Source organism: Dasypus novemcinctus, chromosome 3, assembly GCF_030445035.2.
Source record: "Dasypus novemcinctus isolate mDasNov1 chromosome 3, mDasNov1.1.hap2, whole genome shotgun sequence".
In the NCBI taxonomy this organism is placed as follows: Eukaryota; Metazoa; Chordata; class Mammalia; order Cingulata; family Dasypodidae; genus Dasypus; species Dasypus novemcinctus.
The window spans coordinates 170954682-170982516 of NC_080675.1; the positions used below are offsets into that span (position 1 = coordinate 170954682).

General features: G+C 58.2%; 1 protein-coding gene and 1 non-coding gene across 2 annotated transcripts; both read right to left on the bottom strand.

Moving 5' to 3' along the window:
- Positions 1-2532: 2532 nt before the first annotated feature.
- On the bottom strand, positions 2533-26953 carry RHCG (Rh family C glycoprotein). Its single transcript, XM_058294679.1, has 11 exons — positions 26753-26953; positions 18319-18505; positions 14910-15060; positions 11727-11874; positions 10269-10435; positions 9255-9392; positions 8971-9107; positions 8535-8659; positions 8259-8332; positions 4619-4711; positions 2533-3924 (listed from the first exon to the last, which is right to left on the bottom strand). The coding sequence occupies exons 1-10, from the start codon at positions 26937-26939 to the stop codon at positions 4643-4645; spliced, it is 1383 nt and encodes a 460-aa protein (XP_058150662.1). The 5' UTR covers positions 26940-26953; the 3' UTR covers positions 2533-3924; positions 4619-4642.
- Positions 15633-15766, bottom strand: LOC111763351 (small nucleolar RNA SNORA72). The gene has a single exon (XR_002796234.1). It is a non-coding gene; the product is annotated as a small nucleolar RNA SNORA72 (small nucleolar RNA).
- Positions 26954-27835: the final 882 nt, after the last annotated feature.

Consider the following 27835-nt stretch of genomic DNA (forward strand, 5'->3'; position numbering starts at 1 on the left):
GGTGGCACCTAGTTCAGGGCCTCGTGTCCGATGTCTGGCCCTTCTAAGTGCCCACTGTGAGCCAGCGCCAAGGGTCCCCGTGACCGGCCCCTCCCAGGGTCACGCTCAACGCTGCCCAAGGCCCCGGGAGGTGCAGTCGGTTCCTGCTGGCTGCTGGAAGGAAGGAAGGGACCACGCGGTGGGGGTGGGCAGCGGGGCGGGGGACGGGGCAGAGCCGGGCTGCCCCCTCTGCTCCTCACCTACGGGCTGGGTGGCCGGGGCCGATCACTTACCTCCTCTGGGAACTGGAAGCGCATCGCCTACCGCCCGGGGCTGCTGCGGGGTTAGAGGAGCCCCTGCGTGTGACATGCAGCTCGGGGCTGGCGGCGTACAGGCTCAGCAACCTGGGAGCCAGGGCCCTGCCTCTCGGCCACCTCCCAGGACCCATGCCGTCCACAAGGGACCAGGACAGCGGATGGCCCACCGCCACCCCGCAGGAACCTGGAGACCACCCCTTGTGTGCAGCCCCCCTCTCGGGGGTCCTCGCCTCCCTTCTCGGCGGGCCCGACGGGACACCCCGGAGCCCAACCACACCGGGAGTTTCAGGAATTTGCAGAAGGTCCCACGCGGGTGGGGACGGGCCCCGGGGGGCCAGGGTGCTCCCTGGAGCAGGGTGCCCTGCCTCCCGCTTTCCCAGCCAGGAGGCCTGCGATTCCCACATTACCACATGAATGGGGCACAAGCCCCGCTGCCCACTCGAGCAAACGATTTGGCTAGCAAATTGACATAATTACGAGCGACAGGGAAACGCGCGCCCCCTCCCCCGCGGCCCCCCAGCGGCAGCCCCCGCCGGGCTCCTCCCCGGCTTTGTGGGCCCGGGCGCTCCGAGCTGATTAGAAACCTTGTGGCCTTCTCAAGAGCCCTAAGTGATTGGTCCCCTTAATCTGATTACAATTTGCAGAGCCCCTCCAGTCGCCTCTGAAGGGCTGCTCTCAAGCACCCTGCTCGATGGAGCTCACGCGTCCACACACACACACTTGGCACCCACTTGGGCCTGCTGGAGGGGGCTGCGCCACTCGCTCGGTCTGGGAGCCTCAGGGACCCCCAGCCCTCCCAAACCTCAGACACACACAGGGGACACACGCTGCCCCCAGCACACCGGGCCACCCCCCTTCCGAGTGCCCCTGCAGACACAGCACCCAGGCCGTGGGCACACGCACACGGGTGTGAAACCACACGGGTGTGAAACCACAAAACACACGTCCCCCGGGCACCCTGGACCAGTCTGTGCCCTCGCTCTCATCCGCGGCCTCGGGAGTTTCCGGGGCTCCTCGGGCGCAGCTCTGGGCGGGGCATCAGGCCCCGGCAGGTGGCCTGGCCACAGCTCAGTGGCTCCAGGGAAGTCAGCTCCAGGGGTCACTGGCCTCAGCCCTCTACGTCCACTCGGACTGAGCCGCAACGGCCCCTTGTCCCCTCCTTGTTCCGGGCTCTCATGGGTCCGGAGCAGAGGTCCCTAGGGACAGCGGCTCAGGGTGGCACCAAAGCCAGGGCAGAAGGGGCCAGAAGAGGATGCAGAGAGGAGCGTGGGGTCAGAGGGGCGCTGCCCTTATGAGCCACCACCCGCCCCCAGGGGAGAAAGTCAGCCGGCCCGCGGGGAAGGGGGTGTGCACAGGGCCCTCCAGGGAGGGTGCTCTCCACCCAGGAAGCCCGTGCCTCTCGCCCACCAGACCTTCCTATCTGGACCCGGCCGGGGCCACGAGCCGGTGTAGGCAGCACGCAGCAGCAGCTCAGACCTGGGCACAGGGGCACCTGGGCTCGTCTCACCTGAGCTCCACCTGTAACTCCACTGTGACCCTGGGCAGGCGACTAGCCCCTCTGGGCCTCAGTTTCCCCACATCATTTGGGCATGACGCAGGCCCTCCGTGAGCTGGGGGGTGGTTGAATGCCGTGCCGAGCACTCAGCTGAGTGCGCCAGCCTCCACGCGGGGAGCTCCTGGGGTCCAGCCATCACCCATGGGGCCGGGCCAGCCCCCTGCAGGAGAGAAGCTCAGGCTCTGCAGGCACCGAGCGCCTTCCCAGCTGGGTTTCCCACCCTGGAACCAGTGGGCCACCTTTGAGGCCCGCCGCCTGATCCCGGTTCCGGAGCCCATAAGGGAGACAGGGGCGCGGGCCCTGGCGAGGGGCTGGGGCTGGGCTCCCAGGCAGACACCGCCAGGTCCCCGCCCTGGGTGCCCGCCCTGCGCAGCCCCCAGGCCCTGGATCTCTGATGGGGAGGGGCCCGCTCCCAAACCCTCCCGGCCTGGGTGCGGCGCTGGGTGCGTGATGGTTGGCGCGATCCGGGTGAGGGGGGGGCTCCCCGCGCGGGTTCCAGGCCCTCAGGGGCGTGCCCAGCCCGGAGGGAGGCTGGGGCGGGGAGGGATCAGCTGAAATCAAAGCCGCGGCTCCTCTCCCCGCCACGCCGCACCCCTGCCGAGCCGCGCGCACCTCCTCTTTTGTCACAATGTTTTTCAATCCGGTGAAGCAAACTGTCCAATTAGAGCCGGGGCCTCTGGCTTCCATCTTTGCCGACGTTTAATTAACATGCTCCTCTTGGCAGCTGCTGACAAGTTCCAGAAACAGGTTGTAAAGGGTTTTTGTCTTTACCCAGCATGGAAAATGAGGGGTGTTACATCGCGGGAACATGAATAGGTTGCATTTCAGCTCCCTCCTCCTCGCCCCCCTCCTCTGGTAAAGGAAATGAGGCTGAGTGTGTGTGTGTGTGTGTGTGTGTGTGTGTGCACTGCAGGGTTGGCAGGCAGGGCGAGGGGGATGGAGGCAGGAGAGACCTTCTCCTGCCCTCACCTCCACAAAGGCTCTGGATTCTGCTGCTGCTTCTCCAGTTGTTACACTTTGCTTCACTTCTCTTCTAGCCCTAGCAAACCTCACCACCTTAATTCCTGCCCATGGGCCACTGCTCATGTAGTGCCTCTGCCATCCTTCTGGTAAACTCCTATTCAGCCTCCAAAACCCTGCTGGGGTGGCCCCACTTTAGGCCCTGAATGCTTTTCCAGCCACTCTTGTCAGAGTCCAGAGTGGTTATTGGGTGCCCCCTAACTAGACTGCAAGCCCCCCCGAGTAGGAACTGTCTGTCTCTCCGCCCACAGTGGTGGCAGGCAGGGCAGAGGAGTCCAGCAAGTGGGGAGATCGAAAGTGAAGTCTTCTCCCACTCTGGAGGGAGTGCAGGGCTGGCTTGGCAGGGAGGGGGAGGAAAGGGCTGGGGGGCTGAAGGTGCCCTCCCTGGCCCCACCCTGCCGGAGTGCCCTTATAATTGGGAGGGGCCCGTTCAGGCAAGGAAAGGTCATGTGGAAACATCCCAGCCCAGGAGCTGAGCCCTGCCCGGGGTCCCGGGCTGGCGGCAGGCTCTGGGATCCCGGCTCTTCCTCTTTGGCCTGGGATGGTCTGCCTTGCAGGGAGGGCTGCAGCTTGGGTTTGGGGGGGCGGGGAAGGTGTCAGACCTGAGGCAGGAGGTCAGGTCTCCTGGGTCCTTCTCTCTCACCACCCAGCCCTGTCGGAGCATTCACAGCCATGCTACAAAGAACACCACGGCTGTTTATTCACAGAGGGCACCGCCTGCAGGACGCAGCGAGGTCTGGGGGCCGGGAGGTGCTGGCTTAGGGGCAGGCAGCAACTGGCAGCCCAGGTGTCCCCTCCGAGGGCTCGGGTCCCTCTCTGGGCTCCCGCCTCACTCGTGGCCTTCTGGTCTCAGGACGTGGCCACCAGAGCCCCTTTGGCAGGCCTTCTGCGGCCAGCAGCTGGGCGGATGCCCACTCTGTCTGCGGCTCTTCCTTCTCCAGGCCCCTCGGATGAAGGGAAGGCGAGGCACGGAGGCGCCGTGGGCTTGGGCCAGCAGGCGGCGCTTGCTCTGGGGTCCCCAGCCCGGGCAGCACCAGCTCCACGTTTCCTTTCCTGGAAGGGGTGAACATTAGAAGCTTTTCTCTTGCCTCCACCCCCAACATCCTGCCGCATCACTCGGTTTCCTGCCTCAGACCCAGCTGCTTCCAAGCTCTGGCTTCCAAGGGGGACAAAGAGCCATGCGAGCAAAGCTATGGGTTCAGACGCCCCTTCGCCCAGTTGCCAGCTGTGTAGTCTTGAAAGGTGGGACCCTCTCTGAGCCTTACCCTCCTCATCTCCTAGAAGGAGGGAGTAACTGCACCTGCCTTGCAGAGTTTTGGGAGGATGTGACGAGGAAGCACGAGAAAGGGAGATCCACAGAGGAGCTCAGGAAATGTTAGTTGATGGACAAAGGGAGATGGGAAGAAGGAAGCTGGATGCCAGCACGGAACCAGGCCTGTCCCCTCCACTTTCACAGATGAGGAAATCCAGGCTCAGCCTCTGGGCGAGCAAGCAGGCAGCGCCGGGCTCTGCCGGGCTTCCTCCGAGTTCGTTCTTCCAGGCCAGTGCGCATGCGTGGGACTCCGAGGCCCCCTCCCGCCAACCCCAGGGTGCCCCCGCCCCCCAGGAAGGAGGAGTGGAAGCTCCCTTCGTGTTTTTCAGTTCTCGATGCCTTGTCCCTTTGGTGGCACCCGATTCCCAGAGGTGGGTCCCCGCCTTGGAGACCCTCTCAGCCACCCCACCGTGGACAAGCCCCACCCATGCTCACGTGCCGCTCAGCAGCCCCAGGAGCTCAGGAGGCCGAGGGCTTGAGGGTAGGGTCCTCGTGGTGGTAGAGAGCGTGCTCCTGGTCCTTGGGCACCTGCAGAGAGGAGACAGCTAAGAGGGCCCTGCCCAGGCATCCCCGGTGGGACGAGAGCAGCCCTTGGCAAGCCAGGAGCGGCAAGTGGTGTGTAGCGGGCGCCACCCTGTGGTCACTGTGCAGATCGCATGTCGTCCTTCGCGATGTATCAGGCCCTTACTTCGCACTAGGTCTTGACTTGGGTGCTGGGCATGGCAAGGACCCAGAGTCCTCGCCGCACTAGAGCAACAGGGAGCTGTTCAGGTAAAACACGCAGTGGCAGTAAGAGTTGTAAATGCACATAAGGGACTGATAACCCGGCCTGGGGGATCTCAGGAGGATATACGGAATCCATTCTCTCTTTTTTTTTTTTTTTGAGGTACAGGGGCTTGGAGATTGAATCCGGGACCTCGTATGTGGGGAAACTGGTGCTCAACCACGGAGCCACATCCGCTTCCCTGAGTTGCTTTTGTCTTTTGTTTTGCTTGTTTTCTCCGGAGGCACCAGGAACTGGACCCCGGATCTTCCTCGTGGGAGGCAGGAGCTCAACAGCTTGAGCCACATCTGCTCCCCTGAATCCATTCTTGACAGATGAGGTGTGAGTCAGGGGAGAGCGATCTCCAGGCCTAAGGAGGAGACCGAGCCAGGTCCGGAGGTAAAAGGCAGCACGGCAGGCTTGCTGTACTGCAGGCAGGGGAACGTGCAGGGCAGGCAGGGGCAGGAGCTGGAGTGGATTGGCTCTGCCTTGACCTCAAGATTTAGACTTGGTCCTAAAGATGGCCTTTAACTGGGGTTCTCTGGGAACATCGGTCTCATCCTTCTCCTCCAGGAAGCCACCTCGTCCCCCAGATAAACCACCCTAGAGGCTGGGGGCTGCGGGGATGGCCTGATGGAATATTCTTGCTCCCAGCCAAGTACTGCTGCAGGATGAAAGCTGAGAGAAGGTGTGAACTTTGAATAAATTATACAGAACTAAGAGTGAACTTCTGCATGTGGGAACTGGTAACATTTTGGAGTTTATTTCATTAGCATTAAATATGTGTTGTTCTCATTGTGGTGTCTAAAAGCATTTAAGTTCTGACTTTAAATATAGAATGAAAGCAATTATGCTGCTGTAAAAGAAGAGAAAATTTATTAAGAGTGTAATAGCACAGAACAATTTTAGTGATAGAGGGCTAAAGAGAAAGCGCAGGAGACAGGCTCGGGTGTATAATATAATTGCAACAGTGTAAGAAAAATCTGTCTATAAAAGACTAGAGGGAAGAGGATTTGGCTCAACTGATAGAGCATTCCCCTACCACAGGGGAGGTCCAGGGTTCGAACCCGGGGCCTCCTAGCCCATGTGCTGAGGTGGCCCACGCGCAGTGCTGCTGCGTGCAAGGAGTGCAGTGCCACAAAGGGATGCCCCTGTGTAGGGGTGTCCCACATGCAAGGAGAGCCACCTCGCGTGGAAAAAAAAAAGTGCAGCCTGCCCAGGAGTGGTGCCACACACATGGAAGCTGACAACTGCAAGATGACGCAACAAAAAGAGAGACACAAGCAGACGCAGCAAGATGACGCAACAGGAAGAGACACAGATTGCCAGTGCCGCTGACAAGAATACAAGCGGACACAGAAGAACACACAGTGAATGGACACAGAGCAGACAACAGGGCTGGGGCGGGGAAGGGGAAGGGGAAGGGGAGAGAAATAAATAAAAATAAATCTTTAAAAAAAAAAAGAGGGGAAGCGGACTTGGCCCAGTGGTTAGGGCGTCCGTCTACCACATGGGAGGTCCGCGGTTCAAACCCCGGGCCTCCCTAACCTGTGTGGAGCTGGCCCATGCGCAGCGCTGATGCGTGCAAGGAGTGCCCTGCCACGCAGGGGTGTCCCCGTGTAGGGGAGCCCACGCACAAGGAGTGCGCCCCATAAGGAGAGCCGCCCAGCGCGAACGAAAGTGCAGCCTGCCCAGGAATGGCGCTGCACACACAGAGAGCTGACACAAGATGACGCAACAAAAAGAAACACAGATTCCCATGCCTCTGACAACAACAGAAGCGGACAAAAACAAGAACACACAGCAAAGAGACAGAGAACAGACAACTGGGGCGGGGGGAAGGGGAGAGAAATAAATAAATAAATCTTAAAAAAAAAAAAAGAGAGACACACAGATTCCCTGTGCCACCAAGAATGCAAGCAGACACAGAAGCACAGAAGAATACACAGCGAATGGACACAAGAGAGCAGACAACAGGGGACTGGGGCGGGGGGGGGAGAGAAAAAAAAAAGACTAGAAGGAAATATACCAAAAATGTTAATAGAGTCTGAATTTGGGTGTGGGACTTCTTTCTATTTTTCTCTATTTCCATATTTTCTTTAATGAGCTTCTATTCATTTTATAATTTAAAAAGTAAAATGAGTGAATTTAAGACACTTCTTAATTATTTACATGAAATTGGTTTATAGGAGATATTAGTTAAAATTATCCTGAAAACTTCTGGTATGGTTTTGAAATTACAGGGCCAAACGAAAGGCCGTGGTGGGTGGTCCCTCTTCCAGGGGGCCACAGTCAGGGGCTTTTGTCACCCTTTTGACGAGGTGGCAGTGCAGGAGGCAAGAGGCCTCGGCCACCCTCTGTCATCCAGTGTACCTGCCTGCTGTACCTCCAATGATTCATGATGATGGAGACCTGGCCGAGATCACAGAAAGCCCAAATGTGGCATGTTTTTAAAGAATCAAGCTTGGTGACATTCCACTACTTTCAGCAAAAGCCAACTAGACAAACACTCCCCAGTTTCTGTGCCAGACACACCAGGGAGCTTGCTCCCATGCAGAGTCCCAGGCCCGACTGAATTAGAATCTCCAGGGTGGCGCCCAGGAAGCTGCATTTTAACAAAGTCTCCAGGAGGTTCTTCTGGAGACTGAAGTTGAGCACTTCTTTGTCGTTCTTCACCCAGGCTGTACGTTAGAATCACCCAGGAAGCTGAACGGAATGCTCATGCCCAGGCCCTGTTCCTGAGCAATTAAACCCACAGCCTAGGGGCCAAAGCCTGGGCCTTGGGATGCTTTTAAAGCCTCCCAGATGAGTCCAGTGTCCATCCAGGGTTGGAAACTTCTGGCCCAGGGCAGTGGCCATCAGAATCAGCTGGAGGACTTGTGAAATCCCAAGTTCCTTTCCTGAGTTGTGGATCAAGTGGTCTGGGGTGGGCCCAAGAATCTGCATATTTAACAAGTTCCGGGAGCTGCTGCTGCTGCTGCTGGGCCGGGGACACACTTTGGGAATCACTGGTCTAGAATAAAGCAGGCTAAGGCTTTCAGGGACACAAAGAAAGGCCAGCGGCCGCCCTGACTGTGACCGCTTCTGTGAGCCCTGCGGGAGACCTGTGCACATCACTCCCTCCAGTCCTGGGATCCCCAGGACAGGGGAGGGGACAGCCTGCGCCCCGCCCCAGCGAAGGCGCAGCCTGACCCAGGCTCGGGCACCTTCCCTGCCCGCCACCCCCAGCTCGTGGCAGGGCCCCAGCCTGGCCAGGGAGGTGGGCGGGGTGAGAGGCGCTCCCCGGGAGGAGGGACGTGTCCTAGGACTCACCTCCCAGTAGATCTCGTCCTCGAAGCAGTTCTCATCCGCGGGCTGTCCCCACAGTGGCAACTTCAAAATGAGTCCTAAACAGAGGCGGAAGTCGCGGGAGGCCGGCCTGACCCGCGTTTCCTCGCCGTCCACCCCGGCGTTTCCCTCTCGTGGGAAGCCCCCTGCCGCGCGCCTCCGGCCCAGCCCCGTGGCCGGAGCGCAGAGGCGGAGGGGCTCCCGCCAGCTCCAGACTGACCCCTGGCACCCATCCCGGTCACCCCGGCCAGCCCCACTCACCCACGATGCCACCGCCCACCAGGGCCATGGCCAGGGACACGAAAATGCCGGCCGCCTGGAACCCGCCCTGCGTGCTTGGGGTCCAGGTGGCCTTGGAACCTTCAAAGTCAAAGGCATGGACGAGCCTGGGGTGGAGAGAGGGCAGGTCAGGGCCCCACCGGAAGGCCGAGTACCCGCGCGCTCCCTCCCCACGAAGGCGAGCAGGCACCAGGGCCGCAGCTCCTATCGACCTGGGCCTCGCTCAGTTTTTCCATCTGCAAAATGGGGGCGCAGGCTGGATTGCCCCGTCTCTAGGCCTACTATGGAGGGACAGAGGTTGGAGAGAGGACTGTGGGACAACGGTGGAGGGTGGGGAAGGAAGGGGACAGGGGCGTCTTCTTGGATCCCCGAGGAACGGCAGGAGGGACACACGGGGAGGGGGGAGCCCCCCACGTACCCTTCCTGCCCGTACACGTCGGTGGTGGCGCAGGCCGCTGTCACCGCGCCCACGATGCCGCCGATGATGCCGGGCATGCCGTGCAGGTTGTGGATGCCACACGTGTCCTGGATGCGCAGCCGGGACTCCAGGAAGGGCTGGAGGGAGAGGGGAGCCTGCTGGGGCCCGGGGCCGTGGCGGCGGGGGGGCCGGGACCCCAGATTCTCCAGCCTCCTCCCTGGGAGCTCCCCACGGTCAGGAATAGGGCTCCCCCGCCCAGGCTTCTCCGGCCCCGGGGCCCTCACCGTCAGGTACACAAAGCCGAGAGTGGAGATGACGCCGCAGAGGGAGCCGACGATGAGGGAGCCGTAGGGGGTGAGCATCATCTCGGCGGCGGTGCCCACGGCCACCCCGCCCGCCAGCGTGGCGTTCTGGACGTGCACCTGCGGGGGGCAGGGCGGGCGGGGTGAGTCAGGCCTCCCACCCCGCAGCCCCGCCCGGCCGGGGGCAGCTGGCCCGCGCGGGAGGGGACGGCCGGGACCTGGGGGTGGGGGGTGGGGGCCCAGCCTGGGCTGGGGACGGCCGCCCCCCGCCACCTCGTGGGGCTGCTTGCTTTGCTCAGCCTCCGGGACGGTTATTCTCTGCAGGCTATGGGCGAGGAGAGTGGCGTGCAGGGAGGTTGAATGACCTGCTTACGCCCACGCGGCCACTGCCCGTCCTTCCCCCTATTCCAGGCTCCTCCCCAGGATGGGTGCTGGACGCGCCCAGGGGCGCCTGTGTCCCCGTCTCTGTGAAGTCTGTGTTCAGGGCACCAGGGGGCTCGTGGGAGAGTCCTTGTGGGCCCCTGGCCACGAGCTGGCCCCGGGTGGCGGGACAGGGAGTCGGCGCTGCTCCTTCCTCTTACAGAAAACCTACCAGGACGCGCGGGCCTGGCCCCTGGCCCACGGCAGAAAGGGCTGGCCCCGGGGGGGTGACGTGAAGGGCGCTGTGCGCTAGCAGACCCCTCAGGACCTCCGTGGCTGCCCCCTCTGAGGGGCGGGATGGGCAGGTGGGGCAGCTCCAGGAAGCCCAGGGCCAGGACGCCGGCTTGGCAGAGGGAGGCGGCCCCTGGCTCCCCGGGGCATAGCCCCAGCGGTCGCCCGTGCCCGGGGGTGGGGAGAGGAGGGGGCGCTCCGCGGAGACCCCGGACTCAGAACCCCTGAGAGGCGGGTTCCGGGCACGTCGTCCCTCCCTGGGGTGAGAGTCCTGGCCGCGCGCCCCTCGGGGAGGTGGGCACAGGCCCCCGGGTCCCCGCCCCCCGCCCTGCCTTCCCCGCTCACCATGTCCAGCTTGCCCTTCCTCTGCAGGGCACTGGACAGTGCCACCGACGTGAGCACGCAGGCGGCCAGGGAGCAGTAGGTGTTGATGGCGGCTCGGTGCTGGGCGTCCCCGTGGTTGGACACCGCCGAGTTGAAGCTGGGCCAGTACGCCCAGAGGAAGAGGGTGCCTGGGCCGGAGCAGAGGGGGCCGGGGCCCGGGGGACGGGACGTTAGACGGGCGCAGCACAGGTCCTGGGCTCCAGCGGCTTCCCCCTCGGCAGCTTCACCCATGCTGGGGGCCCTTCCTGGAGGACCCTCCTGCCCCCAACTCCCATCTGCCCCAGGAGTCCTCCCCCGACCCCCGTAGCTGGGCCAGTGCCCCTCCTCTCTGCACTACAGCCCCACGCAGGACAATCTTTTCCTCCACGACACGGTCAGGAGCTTCTTGAGGACAGGACTGGGCTTTAAGAGGCCAGACTGGGTGGTCCACATGTGTTCTCTGACACGAGCAAAGGGACACAGGAAGTAGGAAAGCACACCTTGCCCTAGCCCTGGGGATGGAAGGGACGGCATGGCCAGTTCCTGGTTACCGCTGGGTCTGTCCTGGGGCATTCTGGGGAAACCGCAGGATGGGTGACCTACTTCTCCCACCCCACAGGGAAGGGGGCAGACATCTGGGATCCTGGAAGTGTCACTGTAATCATGGCAGCGTGCATTCATCATAGCAGCCCTCACCCCTCATTGTAATCCTCACCAATCATGGCCACCCTCACCCATCTTGGCCCCCCTCACCACCATCATGGCCCCTGTCACCCACCATCATGGCCATCCTCATCCATCATGGCCACCTTAACCCATCAGGGCCACCCTCACCTATCATGGCCACTCTTACCCATCATGTGACCCTTACCCATCATGGCAACCCTCTCCCATCATGGCCACCCTCACCCATCATGGTTACCCTCACCCATCATGGCCATGCTCACCCAACGTGGTCACCCTTACCCATCATGGCTGCCCTCACCCATCATCATGGCCACTCTCACCCATCATGGCCGCCTTCACCCATTGTGGCCACTGTCACCCACCATCATGGCCATCCTCATCCATCATGGCCACCTTCACCCATCATGGCAACCCTCTCCCATCATGGCCACCCTCACCCATCATGGCTGCCCTCACCCACCATCATGGCCATCCTCACCCATCATGGCCGCCTTCACCCATTGTGGCCACTGTCACCCACCATCATGGCTACCCTCACCCATCATGGCCATGCTCACCCAACGTGGTCACCCTTACCCATCATGGCTGCCCTCACCCATCATCATGGCCATCCTCACCCATCATGGCCGCCTTCACCCATCATAGCCACCCTCACCCACCATCATCGCCACCCTCACCCATCATCGCCACCCTCACCCATCACGGCCACCCTCACCCACCATGGTGGCCCTTAATCATGATGTCAGCTCTCACCAATCATGGCAAAGAGGTCCGAGTGGTACACAGAACTCTGCCTCTCCTTGCTCTGCTCTAGGTTGGGTCGGTAGAGGATCCAGGTCACTGTGAGCCCAAAGTAGGCGCCAAACGTGTGGATGGTCATGGAGCCCCCTGCATCCTTCACCTGCAACGCAAGGGACCTGTCACTCTGCCTCCCTGCCTCCTTCTCCTCCTTCTCCTCACAGCGCACGCGCGTGCGCGCACACACAGGTCCAGCTGTCTCTAACTCCATGGGCTCCAGCAGCACCCCCACAGACCAGTCACCTGGGAAGGGAAAGAAAGTGGGGACCCCTGAACCCAGGCCGTAAGCCTGTCAGCAAAACGGCAGGGCTGCACTTAGCCACCTCGTCACATCCTCCTCCAGCAGGTGGGATTGTCCCCGGATGGGGAAACCCAAGCTCGGAGAATCACACAGCTGGAAGCGGTGAGGCAGAGCTAGGACCCCGGGAGCTAGGCCCCCCTCTTAGCTAGTCCCTGGTTCCCACCTTGTCTTCATTGCTGGGGAACTCTCTCCTGCCCTTTGGGTCCCTCTTGCCACATTTCTTTCCACACAACCACCGCAGGTCACACCACCTTGCTCACCATCCGCTGTGTCCTGCCATCCTCCTTGACCTCCAACTTCCTAGCCCACCACCCCCTCCTGTCCTCTCCTCCGCTGCCCCCCAAAACAGAGCAGCCAGCCCTTCCTGTGCCTCCTGCCCTACCCCACGCCAAGCTGTTCACTTGACTTCAAGTCTCAAGCTCCTCCAAAGTTGGAGGGATCCTGGTGGCTTGTCAGGGCCAGAATGAGGACCAAACTAGAAAATGTGTGGAAAGCACCTGGCCAGTGCCCGGCGTTCCGCAGGTGCGCGATTCATGTTTGCTTACCACCCCCCCTTCCCACTCTGAACCGGCCTCAGAGGGAATGCCAGTCAGAACCATGGACTCACCCCTTACTGTTGATTGGGACACCCAGCCAGAGAGCTAAGTGTGTCATCCACGATCACAGAGCTAGTTGTTGGCAGAGCTGGGTTTCTTGATCCCAGCCCCGCTCTACCAGCTGTGTGACCTTGGGTGCACCACTTAACCTCTCTGATCCTCAGCTTTCTCATCTGTAAAAAAGGAGGTAAAAATGGTTCCTATCTCGGAGATGAGCATTACCTGAGGTAACCCACGTAACACGTTCAGAGCAGGGCTTGGCAAAGGCCAAGGTGTTGGTGATGACTAGAGGATTTAAACTTGCCTCCAATAGCGGCTGAAAGATTGTCATGTACGAAAAGAATTTCTGTAGCAGATCAGGAAGGGTTTTTGAGGATCAAAGGAGGCTTCTCTGCCTCTTAACATACCCCAAGAAACAACCTTCCCTGCACGTTTCAGATGTCAACGCATGGGCCCCCGGCTACCCTCCCACCTAGCCTGGCTTCCTTCTCCCTGCGTCTCCCACCCCAGCCAGTTCCGAGGTCTTATTATTCCACCTCCTTAGTTTCTCGAATCATCCACTTCCTTCTCGTTGCACGAACCCATTCCCAGTCCCATTATCTCCCACAAGGATGGCTGGACCCTGCCTCCCAGCTGTTCTCCTCACTACGGCCAAAGTGAGATTTCCATTCCATATGCCTGACCGTGCCACTCCCCTGCCTACGACCCTCCGTAGCTCCCCAGTGCCCTCCTTAACACAGCTGGCAGGAGTCTGGACGATCCACGTTCTTCCCCTGACCCAGCCGCCCCTCCCCCACTCCCCCCACCTCTTTTTTTTTTTTTTAAAACAACTTTCATTTCCTCATTTTAAATTTTTAAAATTGTTTTCATTTATTGTTTTTAAAGAAGCTTTAGATGTCATCAATGTCACTTCAAAAATATAGGGGTTTCCCATATACCTCGCCCCCACTCCTTCCCACACTTTTCCACGTAGCAGGCTCTTTCATTAATGTGGTACATTTGTTCACACTGATGAGCATGCATTGAAGCACTGTGACTAATCATGGTCTCTGGTTTATACCGTGGTTCACACTTGGCACCACGCACCTTTATAGGTTTTCTCAAAATGCGTAATAGCCGTCCCCCCACCTCTTAGCACCAGCCCTCTCCAGCCAGGCTGAGGCTCCCGGCCAGCCGCTTCCCTCCTCTTCGCACTCACGTCCCCTCTGCTCCGGATGCCCCTGGCTAGCTCCTCGCGACCTCCAGCCCTGGCCCCTCTTCTTCCAGGAAGCCTCGCTGACCTGCCGGGCTGGTTCAGGCACCCTCCTCGGGGCCGCTCAGCCTTTAAGCACCCCTTGTCCCGCTGCAGGGCCACGGTCTCTTTACTGTTGCTGGCTCCCTCACTGGACCGTGAGCTCCGCGGGGACTAAGTGTGGCTCCTGCTCATCTCTGTAGCCTGGGGTGGTGCCTGACATGCAGCCAGACTCCTCGGCTCATTCACTTGACAAATACTTGCTGAGCACCTCTGAGTCACTGGGCTGGGTGCTAGGGATAGAGATAGTCCAGTCAGAGGAGGTTTCCTGCCCTTATCAGAGAAGAATAAGTTTCATGAAGACATGAAAGCAAGGCAGTGTGATAGATGGTTGGTGGGAGGGTAGGAGATGGAGAGCAACACAGCATAGGGAGGGCTTCCCTTCAAGGGCTTCCCTTGAAGAGGCACTACTTGAGCTGAGCCTTGAATAATGAGAAGGGCCATCGAATCGGCCAACTCCAAGGGGCGTCATTCCTGCCATCGTCCATGTGAATGGTGCCCCTGGAGTTGTTCAGTGCACAACCTGTGCAGCTGTACATGGCTATCCTGGCCACTTCTCTGTTATCCTTCCTTACAGATTTGCCCCTAAATACCCTGGGTCCTTTTCTCGGCAGGGCAATCTGGGGATGCGGTGTCTGTGCAAGAGTGAGTGGAGGAGTATCCCACTCCTCCCATCTGGTGTGTAGGAAGGAGAAAGGAGGAGAACACCAACAAACAAGGAGCCCGTTGCTCTGCCCAGGCACTGGCCCCTTTGCTAAGTGGACCCTTATCCCTGCCTGGCATATGTCATTACTGCCCCTTTAGAGATGAGGAAACTGAGAGTTAAGTGACTTGCCAAGGTCCAAACTGAACCCAAGCTGGAAGCTGACACATCTCCCCAGCCTCCTCTTTTACCCTCCAGCTGTCACCCCAAGTGCCGGCCCCCCCCCCCATTTCTGAGCCCTGCTCACCTGCAGCAGATTGAGGAGAATGAACTCGTTCACGGAGAAAAGCGTCACTTGGAAGAGAGTCATGAGCAGCAGCTGCACGGGGCTGACTTTGCCCAGGATGGCCCCGAAGGCCACGCACACGGAGCCCACGCAGAAGTCCGCATTGATGAGGCTGCGGGCAGACAGGCCAGGGCAGGGCTGAGGCGTGGGCAAGAGGCGGCACTCCCGGCCCTGGGTGTGAATCTGCCCTTTGGGCCCCTGTGGATCTGGGGTCTTGGCTTTACCTTCCGGAACCTCAGTTTCATTATCTGTGATAATGGGTACATACGTCTTAGGGCTGCTGCAAGGATGACAGGAAAGGACACATGCCAAGTGTCTAGCACAGCAGTGGCACCGATCAGACGCCACACACTTCCACTGCAGCCCCTATCTTGTCCTCCCTTTCCCCCCGCCCCCTGCAGGCAGCTTGTGCTCTAACCCAAGTGAGAGCTGGGTCTGGCTGTCATTATCGACATGTCCCATATTTGGAGGCCTGCCCTTCCCCCATCTTCTTCTTCTTTTTTTTTCCAATTCATTTAATGGCAACTGGTAATCACAAATTTTCCCTTCTTTGGAAATAGCTCTGCAAAATTAATACTGGTTATTTTCAAAGTTATTGTAGTTGCTTTATCTCTTAGGGTTGGCCAAAGATACCTTAAGTTAGTCATTTCCCATACAGGATGGTCATATCATAAATCAGGCTTGGTTTATCACCAGCATTCTCAAAACCAGCCCAAGGGAGAAAAACGAGGTCTGGGGACATGTGCATGGTTTCTAATACAGCGAATGCTTAGCCTACCCTGATTATCACAAAATCAGGACAGTGAGACTATTCGCAGCCCCCTGTCTTCTAACTGTCCTTCCAGAACCTCTCCCACTGCTACCTCTTTCAGGAAGCCTTCCCTGATGTCTCCAATGAGGCGTGGTCTCTTTTCTCCACCCTGTACCTCTCCTGCCAGCCGCAGGTTTCTTGCTTGGGTTTGAGCTATTGTGACCTTCCTTTTGTCTTACTCGGGAGAGGCCTGTGTCCAGGAAACAGAGATGCCTTCCTGCAGGAGGTAGGGCTGGGTGGAGGGACGGGCAGCAAATGGAGAGCATGAGGATAAAGGAGTGCCCAGGCCGGCCTCACACCTGCACCCCGGAAGCCCAGCCCGACTGGCAGAGGGGTAACGGCGGGGCAGAGCGCCAGGAGCGCGCCATGTGGCCCAAGGAGCTCCTGCTCTGCCACGTGCCCGCGGCACCTCACCTGCGCCTCCCTGCCTCTGCCAGCAGCAAAGCCGTCCTGCCCGGCTCCGGAGCAGACTGCAGCGGGGCGCCTGCGGCCCTGGGAGTTAACGGGGTGCGAGTAAGGACAGAGGGGGCCATTCCCCAGGGTGTGGCGCCCAGAGGAGCCCGGTTGCTCAGTCGGGGATGAGAGGTAAGAAGGCGGTCTGTGGAATGGGGGCGGGGCACCGAGACCCCTGCACAGCCAGCAGGAGCCCCGTTCACTGCTGTGACCCCGGGCGGGGGCCTGGCTGCACGGGCCAGGCGGTGCCAAGGGCCAGTACTGGCTGCGCCTCCTGGCATCTCCTTCTCCCCGAGCCCGTGGGGAGCGGCTGTTATAACCCCGGCCTGGAGATGGGCAGTGGAGGCCAAGAGAGGCCCCGAGCCCACAGGGCCGCCTGAAGCCCCGCCTGATGCAGGTGCCTGGCACACAGGAGAGGCAGGGGGAAGAGAGGCGCCCCACACCTTGCGCCATCGGCACTTTAGAGACGGGGCTCTGTCGTTGCTGAAAATCAAATCCCCAAAAGCCAATTTGCTAAAACTCATTTTTTTTTTTTTAGGAGGTTCCAGGGACTGAAACTGGGACCTCATACGTGTCAAGCAGGAGCTCAACCACTGAGCTACACCTATGCTACTAAAACTTACTTTTCAAGAGGATGTTTTGCAAATAATCCGTTCACCAAAAACTTGTTAATTCACAAAGATGATAATGATCCCTTTTGAAGTTTTTTTTTCAGTTAGCACAGTTTTATTTTTCAGCTAGCCACAGCTATTTTGCTGTGGTGGCCAATGAAGTATGTGACAGTCTTTTCATACTTTGGGTATGGCTTCGGGAATGAGAATTTCTTTCTTTTTTTTTTTTTAACTTCAGGGGGATACACATGTCAAAGTTTTTATATGCAAAATGACTGATTTATTGCTTCTAACTACATTTTTTATGTAGTTGACTACCTTTCCTGTCTCTTTCAATTCATGGATTCGTTATCTGACTTGAGTGAATTAATATTTTGCAAATACAATATTGGGCATGTGTTTTAATTTTCAGACACCTGGCCTACACCACCTGGCCGGTGTCAGGTATGTGACAGTGGGATTTGCTCTTTTAATGTGTCATTGTTAATTTGCCTTGAGGTCCTTTCGTGAACTTGATTTCTGAGCTGGCTGGTGAATGTTCATTTTCATCAATGATAATGGTCCCAAATCAAAAACTTTTTTTTCTTTAGCTAAACTTGACACAAGCCTACAAAAACAGAAGACAATCTAAATGGATTTAAAGAACCTCCAATAAACTAGAACTCCACTGAAACTAGGGAAACTTTCCCAAAAGCTGCCTATCTTGTCCCATGCAACAAAAAAACTGCTATAGGTTTTACGTGTTGCCACGGGATAAATTGTTTGATAAGTTGACCGACTGCTTTGTTCGTTGGATTTTGGATTTTCCCATCTGGTGGTGGTGTTTGGGGGAGAGCGTGTTGAGGCTGGAAGGGGTCACCTCAGAAAAGAGGGGGAAACTGTGCTACGTGATGGGAACGGGGCTTGTGGCATGTATCCGACCAGGAGGTTGTGGCCGAGAAAACGTGATTATTCATAGACGGACCCCGGTGAGAAGAGATGAGGGTGGGATGCCCCCCGCCTTGGAGGGCGCGGCAGGGAGGGGCTGCAGCCATGACCCTGGAGCTCTGCCTCACGGCTCTTTCCAACGCCTGTTCGCTGGGAGCGGGCGAGGCCGGGGCCGCGTGCCTGGACGCCCCTCCCGGCGTCCCCTCCCCCGCTAGCCCGGGGCTGTGGTGTCAGGGCGCAGGCCTGGGCACTTCAACTTCTGGAGGGAAAGAAGTCTGGCCTGGTGTCCCTGCGTCCTTTGAGGAAGGGAGAATCACCCCTGCACCTGGCACTATTGAAATTCCCACCCCGAGGGTCGCAGATCAGGAGGCAGTGTGCATGTGCGCGTGCGCGCAGGCGGGGGTCGCAGGGGGCGTGTCCGAAATGGGTGGAGAGCGGCCCGCCCCCGCTCGAGGCCCCGCCCCCGCAACAGCCCCCGCCCCGCTCGAGGCCCCGCCCCCGTCAAGGCCCCGCCCGGCCCCGCCCCCGTCAAGGCCCCACCCCGGCCCCGCCCCCGGCCCGCCCTCACTTCTCCACGCCGAGGAGGATGTAGCCCTGGTGGAAGGAGTGGAACCAGCCCTGCATGAGCAGCGCCCACTGGATGCCGAAGGCCGCCAGCAGGAAGTTGAAGGCCACCGAGCCGAAGCCGTAGCGCTGCAGGAAGGTCATGAGGAAGCCGAAGCCCACGAAGATCATCATGTGCACGTCCTGGAAGCCTGCGGGGAGAGCGCATTTTCCCCTAAGGGCCAAGGGCAGAGGGGTGGGCTGCGGGAGGCTCGAGGAGGCGGCCGCCACCTCCGGGCCATAGCTCCCAGACGTCCGAGCACCCCCCTCGGGAGATGACACTGCCCTCTGCTCCGCGGGAGACGCTGCTCCTTCAGGGTGGGGTGGGCAACTGGGCATTGGAAATCGGGGCCAGGCAGGGGCTTACACCCAGGGTCCAGGGCCCAGCCTTCTGGGGCCATGACACTTTGCTCTCAACTCCATTTCTTTGCCATAGAAAGGGCCCACCTGCCCAGGAGGCCGCTGGCCTGGCCGAGCACGAGGACTGGTCACCTCAGGAGCATCCCCACCTCCCCTTGCCAGGACACTTTCCAGCATCACTGGCACCTTCGTGTGACCCCAGCTCCAACTCTGGGAAAGTTACTTTCTGTGTGTCTCCGTGCTTTCTGTGCTGCTTCCCTCACAGACGCGGGGATTCAATATGACGTGTATGTAGAGCACCCAGCAGTGTCTGTCCCATAACAGAGGCTCAAGACGGGTGGGTGCTGTGATTTATTAGCACGTAGGCAGGGCCCTGGCCTAATTCTGGTTTTGGATCCAATTCTTGTATCACCTCACCGTGTGGCCTTGGCAAGCCACGGTCCCTTTCAGAGCCTTGATTTTTCTCACAGATAAAACTAAGAGACTGGATTGGGATGATCTTAACTGTTCTAACATTGCATGGTTCTGGTATCTAAGAAAATAACAGGAGGGAAAGAAAGGGCTTGGAGAAGCAAAGAGAGTTACCGAAGTTCCTGCAGGTGTTACGGGCCACAGGGCCAGACTGAAATCTCCCCCCACTGGCCAAATCTGGGACACTTTGAGTACCAAAATAATTACATATTGTAATGAATTAAATCCACTGGGGAAAAAATAGGAACTCATGAGCCCATACAAATAATAAGTAGGTAAATAAGTAATGAGGTAGCAGAGAGTGCTCTTGTTATAGTAGAATGCTGAGAGCCGACTGCTACTGGGAAGGGAGTACTGGAGTTGGGAAATCATCATTTTGTAACCGTCACAGTAAATACTGCATCAGTGGATGCTAAATCCAGGGAGAAACTTTGATAGGGAACAGGATATTTACTTTGTCATAGGCTGCTTATTAATTGCAAGGGAGGAAAAAAAACAATAATTAGTGGAGAAATTGGGCAACATCCTGACTGAGAGATCAAAATGAATGTGATCAATGAGGGACAGATGGACATCACGTGATGTCCATCACGTGGACAGATGTGAGGCCCTGGAATGTACACAGTGGTATTCCAGTTGTGTACACATAATCTCAATCTAATTATGAGGGACCATCAGACAAACACAAAATGAGAAACGTTCCATTTGAAAAAGGGCTAAAGGAATAGCCTTTAAAAATATTGATGCCATAAAAGACAAAGAAAGGTTGTGGAAGTGATCCAGACTGAAGGAGGCTGAGGAAACATGGCAACTAAATGTAACACCGACATCTGGATTGGATTATGTTGTGGAGGGGAAAATGCTATAGAGGTCATTAATGGGTCACGTGACAAGACTGGATCTGAACAGCAGACGAAGGTACCATATCAATGTGAATGCAGGAAGTTCATTACTGTGGCTCTGGAAGTGAATACCCCACGATCCCTACTCCTAGGATACATACACTGGATTGCTTAGGAGTAGCAGACCAAGTTACATATGCAACTGACCCTCGGATGGGTAGATGTGTGTTGTGAGAGAGAATGCAAAGAGCTGATCTGGGTGAAGAGTATATAGTGTCCTTTGTACTGCATTTGTTTTCTGACTTTTTGTAAATCTGAAATTATTTCCAAATAACAAGTTAAAACAAATAATAGGGGAGTGATTGTTAATGGGCACAGATTTCGGTTTGGTGTGGTGGAAAATGTTTGGTAACAGATGGTGCTGATGGTAGCACAATAGGGTAAATGTAATGAATGCCACTGAACGGTACACTTAAAAATGGGTGGAGTAGCACATTTTATGTCTATATGTGTCCACAATTTTAAAAATAGGAAGGAAAAAGATCAGGGCTTGCCAGGGGGTGGGTGGAGTAGAGATGAAGGGGTGGAGCATCGGGGATTTTTAGGGCAGTGAAATCATTCTGTCTGATGCTGTAACGGTGGATACATGACATTGTGTCTTTGTCAGAACCCACAGACCCACAGAAGCCACCCAAAGAGTGCATGACAATGGAAACTATGGACTTCAGATAATAATAATATAGTAATACTGGTACATCAACTGTAATAACTTTACCACACTAATGCAAGAAATTAATAATAGGGGAAACTCAGGAAGTGCATTTGGCTCAACTGATCGAGCATCTGCCTACCACATGGGAGGTCCAGGGTTCAAACCCTAGGCCTCCTGACCTGTGTGGAGCTGGCCCACATGCAGTGCTGATGCGCGCAAGGAGTGCCCTGCCACGCAGGGGTGTCCCCCGTGTAGGGGAGCCCCATGCACAAGGAGTGCGCCCCATAAGGAGAGCCGCCCGGTGCGAAAGAAAAAGTGCAGCCTGCCCAGGAGTGGCGCCGCACACACGGAGAGGTGACGCAGCAAGATGACACAACAAAAAGAGACACAGATTCCCGGTGCTGTTGACAAGAATACAAGTGGACACAGAGGAACACACAGTGAATGGACCCAGAGAGCAGACAACCGGGGTGGGGGGCGGGAAGGGGAGAGAAATAAATAAAAAATAAATCTTTAAAAATATATATATATGTATAATAGGGAAAGTGGGAGTGGGGGTATATGGGAACGCTGTACTATCTGCTCAATTGTCTGTAAGCCGAAAACTGCTCTAAAAAATAAAGTCAATTTAAATAAAATAAAAAATCAGGAAGAGGGAACAGCAGGGCCCACCAGGCCCGGCCAGACCCCACCACCCGTCTCCTCTTCTTTCCCGACTCCCGCCCTCGCACCTGTGCTCCCGCCGCGCTGGCCTCCCTTCTGCTCCTCAGCCCACTCCAGCGCCTCTGCCTGCAGCGGGCCCTCCTCCTGCAGTGCTGTCCCCCCGAGCGGCCAACAACTTCTCTTCCTTCAGAGCTTGGGAAAATGTCGCCGCATCAGAGCTGTCTTCCTGACCACCCAGTTTGAAGCGGGTTCTCTCCCGCACGACACCCCTTCCTTTATAGTTCTTATTACAATTTGCAGTTATGTATTTATTTGCTCGTCTAGCCTGTAGACTCTTACAACACACCAAGAAGGCAGGGCCATGCCCGTTGTGGTATCCCCAGCACCTACGGGAATGCCAAGGTAGGCTCTCAGTGGACATCCAGGAATGCGGGGACACCTGTCATTGCTGTGTCACCGAGGCAGCACCCATGCGTGCCGGGGAGCAGCAGTCCAGGGGGTCCCGGGGGAGGGGTCAGTAGGTGGGGCTGCAGCCTTGCTCCAGTCCAACACCTTCTACCCCGGGGTTCTGGTCCATCTCCCCTCCAAGCTTCCCCGAGGCCTGGACCACCTGGAGCAGGCAAGGGGGCCGGCCTCGCTGCGGGGTAGGGGCGGGGGGCATCTGGGGCTAATCTGTGTTTAGCTTCTGTCTCAGGAGACCTGCACTGAGGGGACACAGAACGAGCGGCCCCTCGGCTTAGGTGTCACAATGTGTGCTGCCGATTTCGGGTACTATCGTGTTTCCAGCTGTCATGGGGGACACTGAGCTCACAGGTGTGGGGCACCATGGATGGCCTTACGGTTACTCTGAGGGAGAAGTGACAGGTGACAGACTGGAGGGGAGGCGTGGGAGAGGCGGCGGCCACTTCAGAAGCTGGGAGTGGGGGGTGGCAGGACGGCAGGGCTGCTGATGCGCCCGGGGGGAGTGGAAGGGGGCAGCTGGGCTGGGAGGGAGGTGCTGATGGGGGTCGGGCCAGCACGGGAGGACCTGAGCGAGGGGGTGCGCTTGGAGCTGCCACCCCAGACCGGGGAGGTCTGTAAATAGAGCTCTGAGATGGAATGTGGGAATGACGAGAGGGGAGACAGAAACAGCACAGGCTGGGCCTTGGAGTGAGCAGGCGAGACAGGGACCGCCTGACTGAGCGGCGGGACACAACCCAGGAAATGGCCCCATCGCAGAAGCCGGGGCGGGGCCTTCCAGGACAGGGCTGTCCTATGGGAGAAGCCTGCAGGCCGAGGAGTAGCTGAAGAGAGCCGCTCCCTTTGGCAGCCAGTCCTGACTTCCCCTCCTGCCTCCCTGCCTGTCCCTCTCTAGCCAGTCCTTGTCCTTGCTTGGGGGTCTTTCTTGGACCCTGGGGGTGTCTCTTTCTTTTTCTCTGCTCTCTCAGGTACACAGACGCCAGCTTCCTTCTCCATGGGGACCTCTGAGTTGTCGTTTCTTCACTGGCAAAGCAGAGCACCAGGGTTCTACGAGACAATCCGGGTGAAGCCCTGGCTCCACGGGGCCCGGCTCTTCTGCGAATCCTCCATCTTCCCGGCTTCTCTCGGGACTCCAGCCACCAAGCCTCTTCTCTTTCAAGCCTTACCAGGTGCTCTGCATTGAGGCTGGCGATCTGCTGAGGGTCGGTGGATTTGGTGGGAACCACACCTCTTCCCCCACCCCTCCAGGCTGGGGCGACTCAAGAAGCTCTGCCCAGAGCCTGCTCCCTCAAAAAAAAAAAAAATCTTTTTTTAGGCGGTATCGGGGATTGAACCCAGGACCTTGCACATGCGAAGCTGCACCTGCTCCTCCCTCAAAACTAGAGGTCCCTGATTGGCATTGGTTTCCAGCGACGCGAGCTGCCGCCAGGGGGCGCGAGGACACAGTTTTTTTCACTCTCCTTTCCTAGCCCGCCCCCACCCCTGCCCAGTCTCCTCCCTTCCTAGCTTCCTCCTGGGCTACTGCTGCACCCTCCCCTCTGCTTGAAGGGGTGGCACCCTGGTGGGGGGGGGGCGGCGAGGGAGCCAGGGGCTGGGGCGTGGCCCTGTCCCACTCTCTGTGGGCCAGCCCAGCACAGGCTAAACTGTTACTTTCCTTACGACCTATTGGCCGGGCCCCGGATTCCCTTGAAGATCCCACACCTCAGTCCCGATCACAGAACCCCAACATGAAAAGCTCGTGGGCAGATGGTCAGGACATGGCCACGACCCGCCGGGAGCGCCGAGCCCATCTCCAGCCGTGCTGCACGGTAACACTGACATAATAAACGCCCCGTCTGCCGGAGCACGGGAGCACGTGAAAAGCACTTTGCCACTGGGGAGAGCCCCAGCCAATTTAAACCCGTAATAGCTTAAACTCATATTCGGGGAGATTCCCACGGTCATGTCTCTACCAGGATGCTGGGCCTCCACGTAAATAGGTGCAGTGGCAGAAGGTCTGCTCCCTGCCGGGAAGCGGCATTACTGAGCTCCCACTTTATGCCACGAGATACGTGATGTACCAGCCCCTTGTCACCTTGGGTCTTCCCAGAGATCCTGTACAATAAATACGACTCCCAGTTTACAGATGAGCATGTGGAGGCTCACAGTGGTGAGGCAGTTGGCTCCCTCCCTTCTGCGATGGACCAAGGTCTATTTAATTCCAAGGTCAACCACTAGGTGGCGCTGCCCCCTGCTGGCTGGAAAGCTCGTCTTTTACAAAAAGGAGCAGAATGCAGGTGCCCAGAGGCACAGAGTCAGCCCAGCTACGGCGGCCTCAGGAAAACGCCCTTCAAGTGTTCCTGCCCTGGGTCACCTCCTGGAAACGTGTCTCGCTCCTCCCTTGGTCGTCCCAGGAAGCTGCTGGAGCCCATACCCTGGTGGCTCCTTGGGCTCCTGTCCTCGGCCCCTCAGGCCCGGGGAGCACCAACCTATGGTATACAAGTTCAGTAGCTGGTGCAGGCAGCGTGGGCCTGAGAGGGCCCTGCCAGGGCGCGTCCCCAGCTGGCTCTGTGCCTACTGCCTGCCCAGGGGCCCACGTCTGGGGGGCTGGCCTCTGGCCCCCCCCCGGAGGCCCAGCCCGAGCTAGCTGGAGCTGCACTCCTCTGGAAACCAGAGATGCCCGGCGGGCTCCTCTAATATCTTGGGTAGGAATGAAGTCTGCACAGGTGCCCATGGCCTTGGGCCAAGAAGCAGGAAGGTACCAGAGGGCCTGCCCTCACCATCCCCCACCCTGGGAGTCACCGCCCCGGCCAGGAGCCAAGGCTCGGGGGCCAACGTACTCTTTAACCCCCAGCCACGGCCACCTTGAGCTGGTGGGCCTGACGTGAGTGGGCAGGGCAAGAGCGAGACTAGAGAGAGTGGTCCAGGAGTGGGGGCTCAGACCCCCAGGGCTCCTGCCCTGGCTCCCTGGTTTCCTAGCTGAGTGACCTTTGCTAGAACGTGTCCTCTGGCCTGTTTCCTCGCCTGTAAATGGGGGGTCACAGCGGTACCTTCCTCTTAGGGTGGTGACAAGGACTGAAGAAAGGAAGGCATGTTTGGCTGGAGGGGTAAGGCCTGGCTAAGGCTAAGTGAGCTCTCTTTCGCTGCCTCTACTTCCCATCCTCAACGAGGACTCCTGAGGCCAAAGTTCTGTCGCTTCCAGTTCAGATGGCCAAGAGCTCCCCAGGGCTCACCGGAGAAAGTCAAGGCCCTCCTTGGTGGCTGGCACTGTCTCTCCATCCCTTTCACAAATCCTACTCTGGGGCCACACTGAGCCACACACCTCCCTTCAGTGGGACCATCAGCTGCCCGCCTCTCCTTCCTCATCTTCCCACTACTTTCCAAAAGAGTTGTCACAGATCTCTAAGGACAGCAACTTCTGCTCAGAGTCCTTGATCTCTCCCAGCCCTAGGATGGCAGAGTGCACCTCTCTGCTCTCAGCTAATCTGGGAGCACCTATGGGCCGGAGACCCATAGGTCAACTCTGCCTGTGGGACCCTGGTTTGCTGGGACACTCTCGGTTTACCCATTTTCTGGCAAATTGCTAATAGCATTTCCTTTCAGACACCAAATGTCCTATGTGGATGATAAATTGTATAGTTGCCATACAGATAAGTGCTTGTTGGACAGCTAAATGAGGGTGGAATGTGAAGGAAGGAACGGAAAGGTCTGCGTGGAGAGACTGGGGAGAGGAGCTGGGGAGAGGGCAGGCCTGCACCCCGTGGTGAGGTCTGGAGCTCCTAGCGCCGGGTGCCGAGGCCCTCCACGGGACACACCGAGGACCTGTGGATGCTGGTGGAAGGCCTCACCCCTGCTGCACAGGGGATGAGCAGGAGCCCGGGGGGAAGAGTGGAGCAGGCAAAGAAGGCTCCCGAGCTTACCCGCCCCACGGTTTGCCTGTCAACCCCCCAACCAAGAAGAGTAAAGGTGGGTGGTGTGGGTCCTGAATTCCAAGGCCACCGCTGTCAGCGTCTCTTAAAATATGGACCAAATAGGAGTGGTCTCTCCAGTGCATGGAGAAGATTTCTGTCCCCTCCTTGCTCCCAGGCACCGTATTTCCATTAATGTGGCCCATGATTGCTCTAGCTTTCCGGCAGACACTGAATATGGCTGGCTCCCAACCCAGCCTGCAGGCCTCTGCCCCCACTCCCCAAACTCAGTCTTTTTTAACCGGGACCACCGTTCTGAACGTGTGCAGTTGTTTATTGGACTTAAGTTAAAAGCCCTTTCTGGAGGTGGAGACCCCCCTGTTAATGAGGGTACACAAGCTACGACCAGAATACCAGTTGGTACCAATTGGAGATGAGCTCTGGGGTCCCATTTGAAACCGAGCCCACCACCCTGTGAACAGGCAGAGTTATAAGAACCCTCAGGGGAAAATCAGAAGGCACGGGGTGTGGACCCAGCCCTGGGCTGGGAGGCAGGAGGCCCGCGGGCTGCAGCGACCTTCCTCACTCGCCCTCGCCAAGGCAGGGGGGGGGCCTGGCCTCCTGACCCACCGCAACAGGTGGCTGGCGGGACAAGCCCTGGACGTCACACCTGCCTCCTCATCCGGGAGACCTGGCACGGCCGGACACGGGAGCCAGGTCACCTGGCTGGCCGGTGGTCCAGGTAGAACTGGGGTCTTCCGAGGACCTGGAGGGGGGCATGGCCCTGGGGCGGGGCGCGCTGGAGCCTCAGGCAGCAGGTGCAGGTGAGCTTCCCCAGGTGCTCCCGGCACTGCTCGCCTGACCCTTTCTCCCGCATGCTCCCCAGAGGCTGGCGGGGCAGCGTCTCCGCCCGGCCTCCTGCCGGGAGCAGCCGCCAGGCAGGGCCCGGGGCCAGGCGCGGAGGCAGAGGGGGTGGGCGACGGGGCGCCGGCGGGCGGGACTTACTCGGGTAGCGATAGTAGAAGTCATTCTCCACGTCGCTGGAGATGTTCCTGCGCCTCTTCTCCTCCGCCCAGTGGGCGTCGGCCTCGGGGTCGTAGCGCACGAAGACCCCGAAGAGGACCACCAAGGCCCCCTGCAGGAGCAGGCAGGCGAGCGGCAGGCGCCAGCGGAGGTTGGTGTTCCAGGCCATGGCGCGGGGCGCGGGGCGCGGGCCGAGGGCGAGGCGAGGGCCCCGAGCCTTAAGAGGCTCCCGAGGGCCGGGGCGGGGCCGGGGGGCGGGACACCAGCCCGCGAGGGGACCCGGCGGCCGCGCTCGCCTGGCCTGGGGCTTGGCTGCTCCCCGCGCGGGGCCGGGCCGGCGGGAGTGGGCGGGGACGCGCGCCCCAGCCTGGGTCCCGGCGAGACCTGCCTCCCTTTTCTGTTCCAGCGCACGGAGGGAGAAAAAGCGGGTTCGATTGCCTTCCACGAGATAGAGGAAGGGATTCCCAGACGTAAGAGCAGGAAAACGAGTCGTTTTTCTGATTTTACCAAAGTAACAGACTGTGAAACTCACGGAGCAGAAGAGACGAGACAGATGCACGGTGGCACCCCAGATTGGGTCCTGGAACGCAAAGAGGACTTTAATGGAAAAACGGATGAAATCCATACAAAGTCTGGGGCGTAGTGCCTAGTAAGGTACATTTTGGTTTCTCAGCTGTGCCGGATGCGCCATCATAACGTAAGATGTTGACAGGAGGGGAAGCTGGGTGCAGGGTTATACGGGAACTTTCTCTGCTATCTTTGCCACTTTTCTGTAAATGTAAAATAATTCCAAAATAAAAACCTTAATTAAATAAAAAACCTATGTATAAAGGAATGTGAACAGTCTGAGAGTTCCTTGCAAGTTCGTTGATTGCCGAGAGAGAGAGAGATTTGGGAAAATTCAGAAGAGCACAAGGAAGAAGATAAAAATCACCTCTAAGCCCTGAACCCAGAGATAGCACTGTTTAATATTTTGGTGAATATCCTTCAGTCTTTTTCTAGCATGACACATGCATATATATGTATGTGTAGAGTTTCATCCTATACTTCTGGTTTATAACCTGC

Coding starts and splice junctions, on each gene's coding strand:
- RHCG (XM_058294679.1), bottom strand. CDS start 26,939: ATGGCCTGGAACACCAACCTCCGCTGGCGCCTGCCGCTCGCCTGCCTG. Junction 11,875..14,909: donor TTCTCCTCAATCTGCTGCAG/GTGAGCAGGGCT, acceptor CTTGCGTTGCAG/GTGAAGGATGCAGGGGGCTC. Junction 8,660..8,970: donor GACGTGTACGGGCAGGAAGG/GTACGTGGGGGG, acceptor TCTCCACCCCAG/GCTCGTCCATGCCTTTGACT.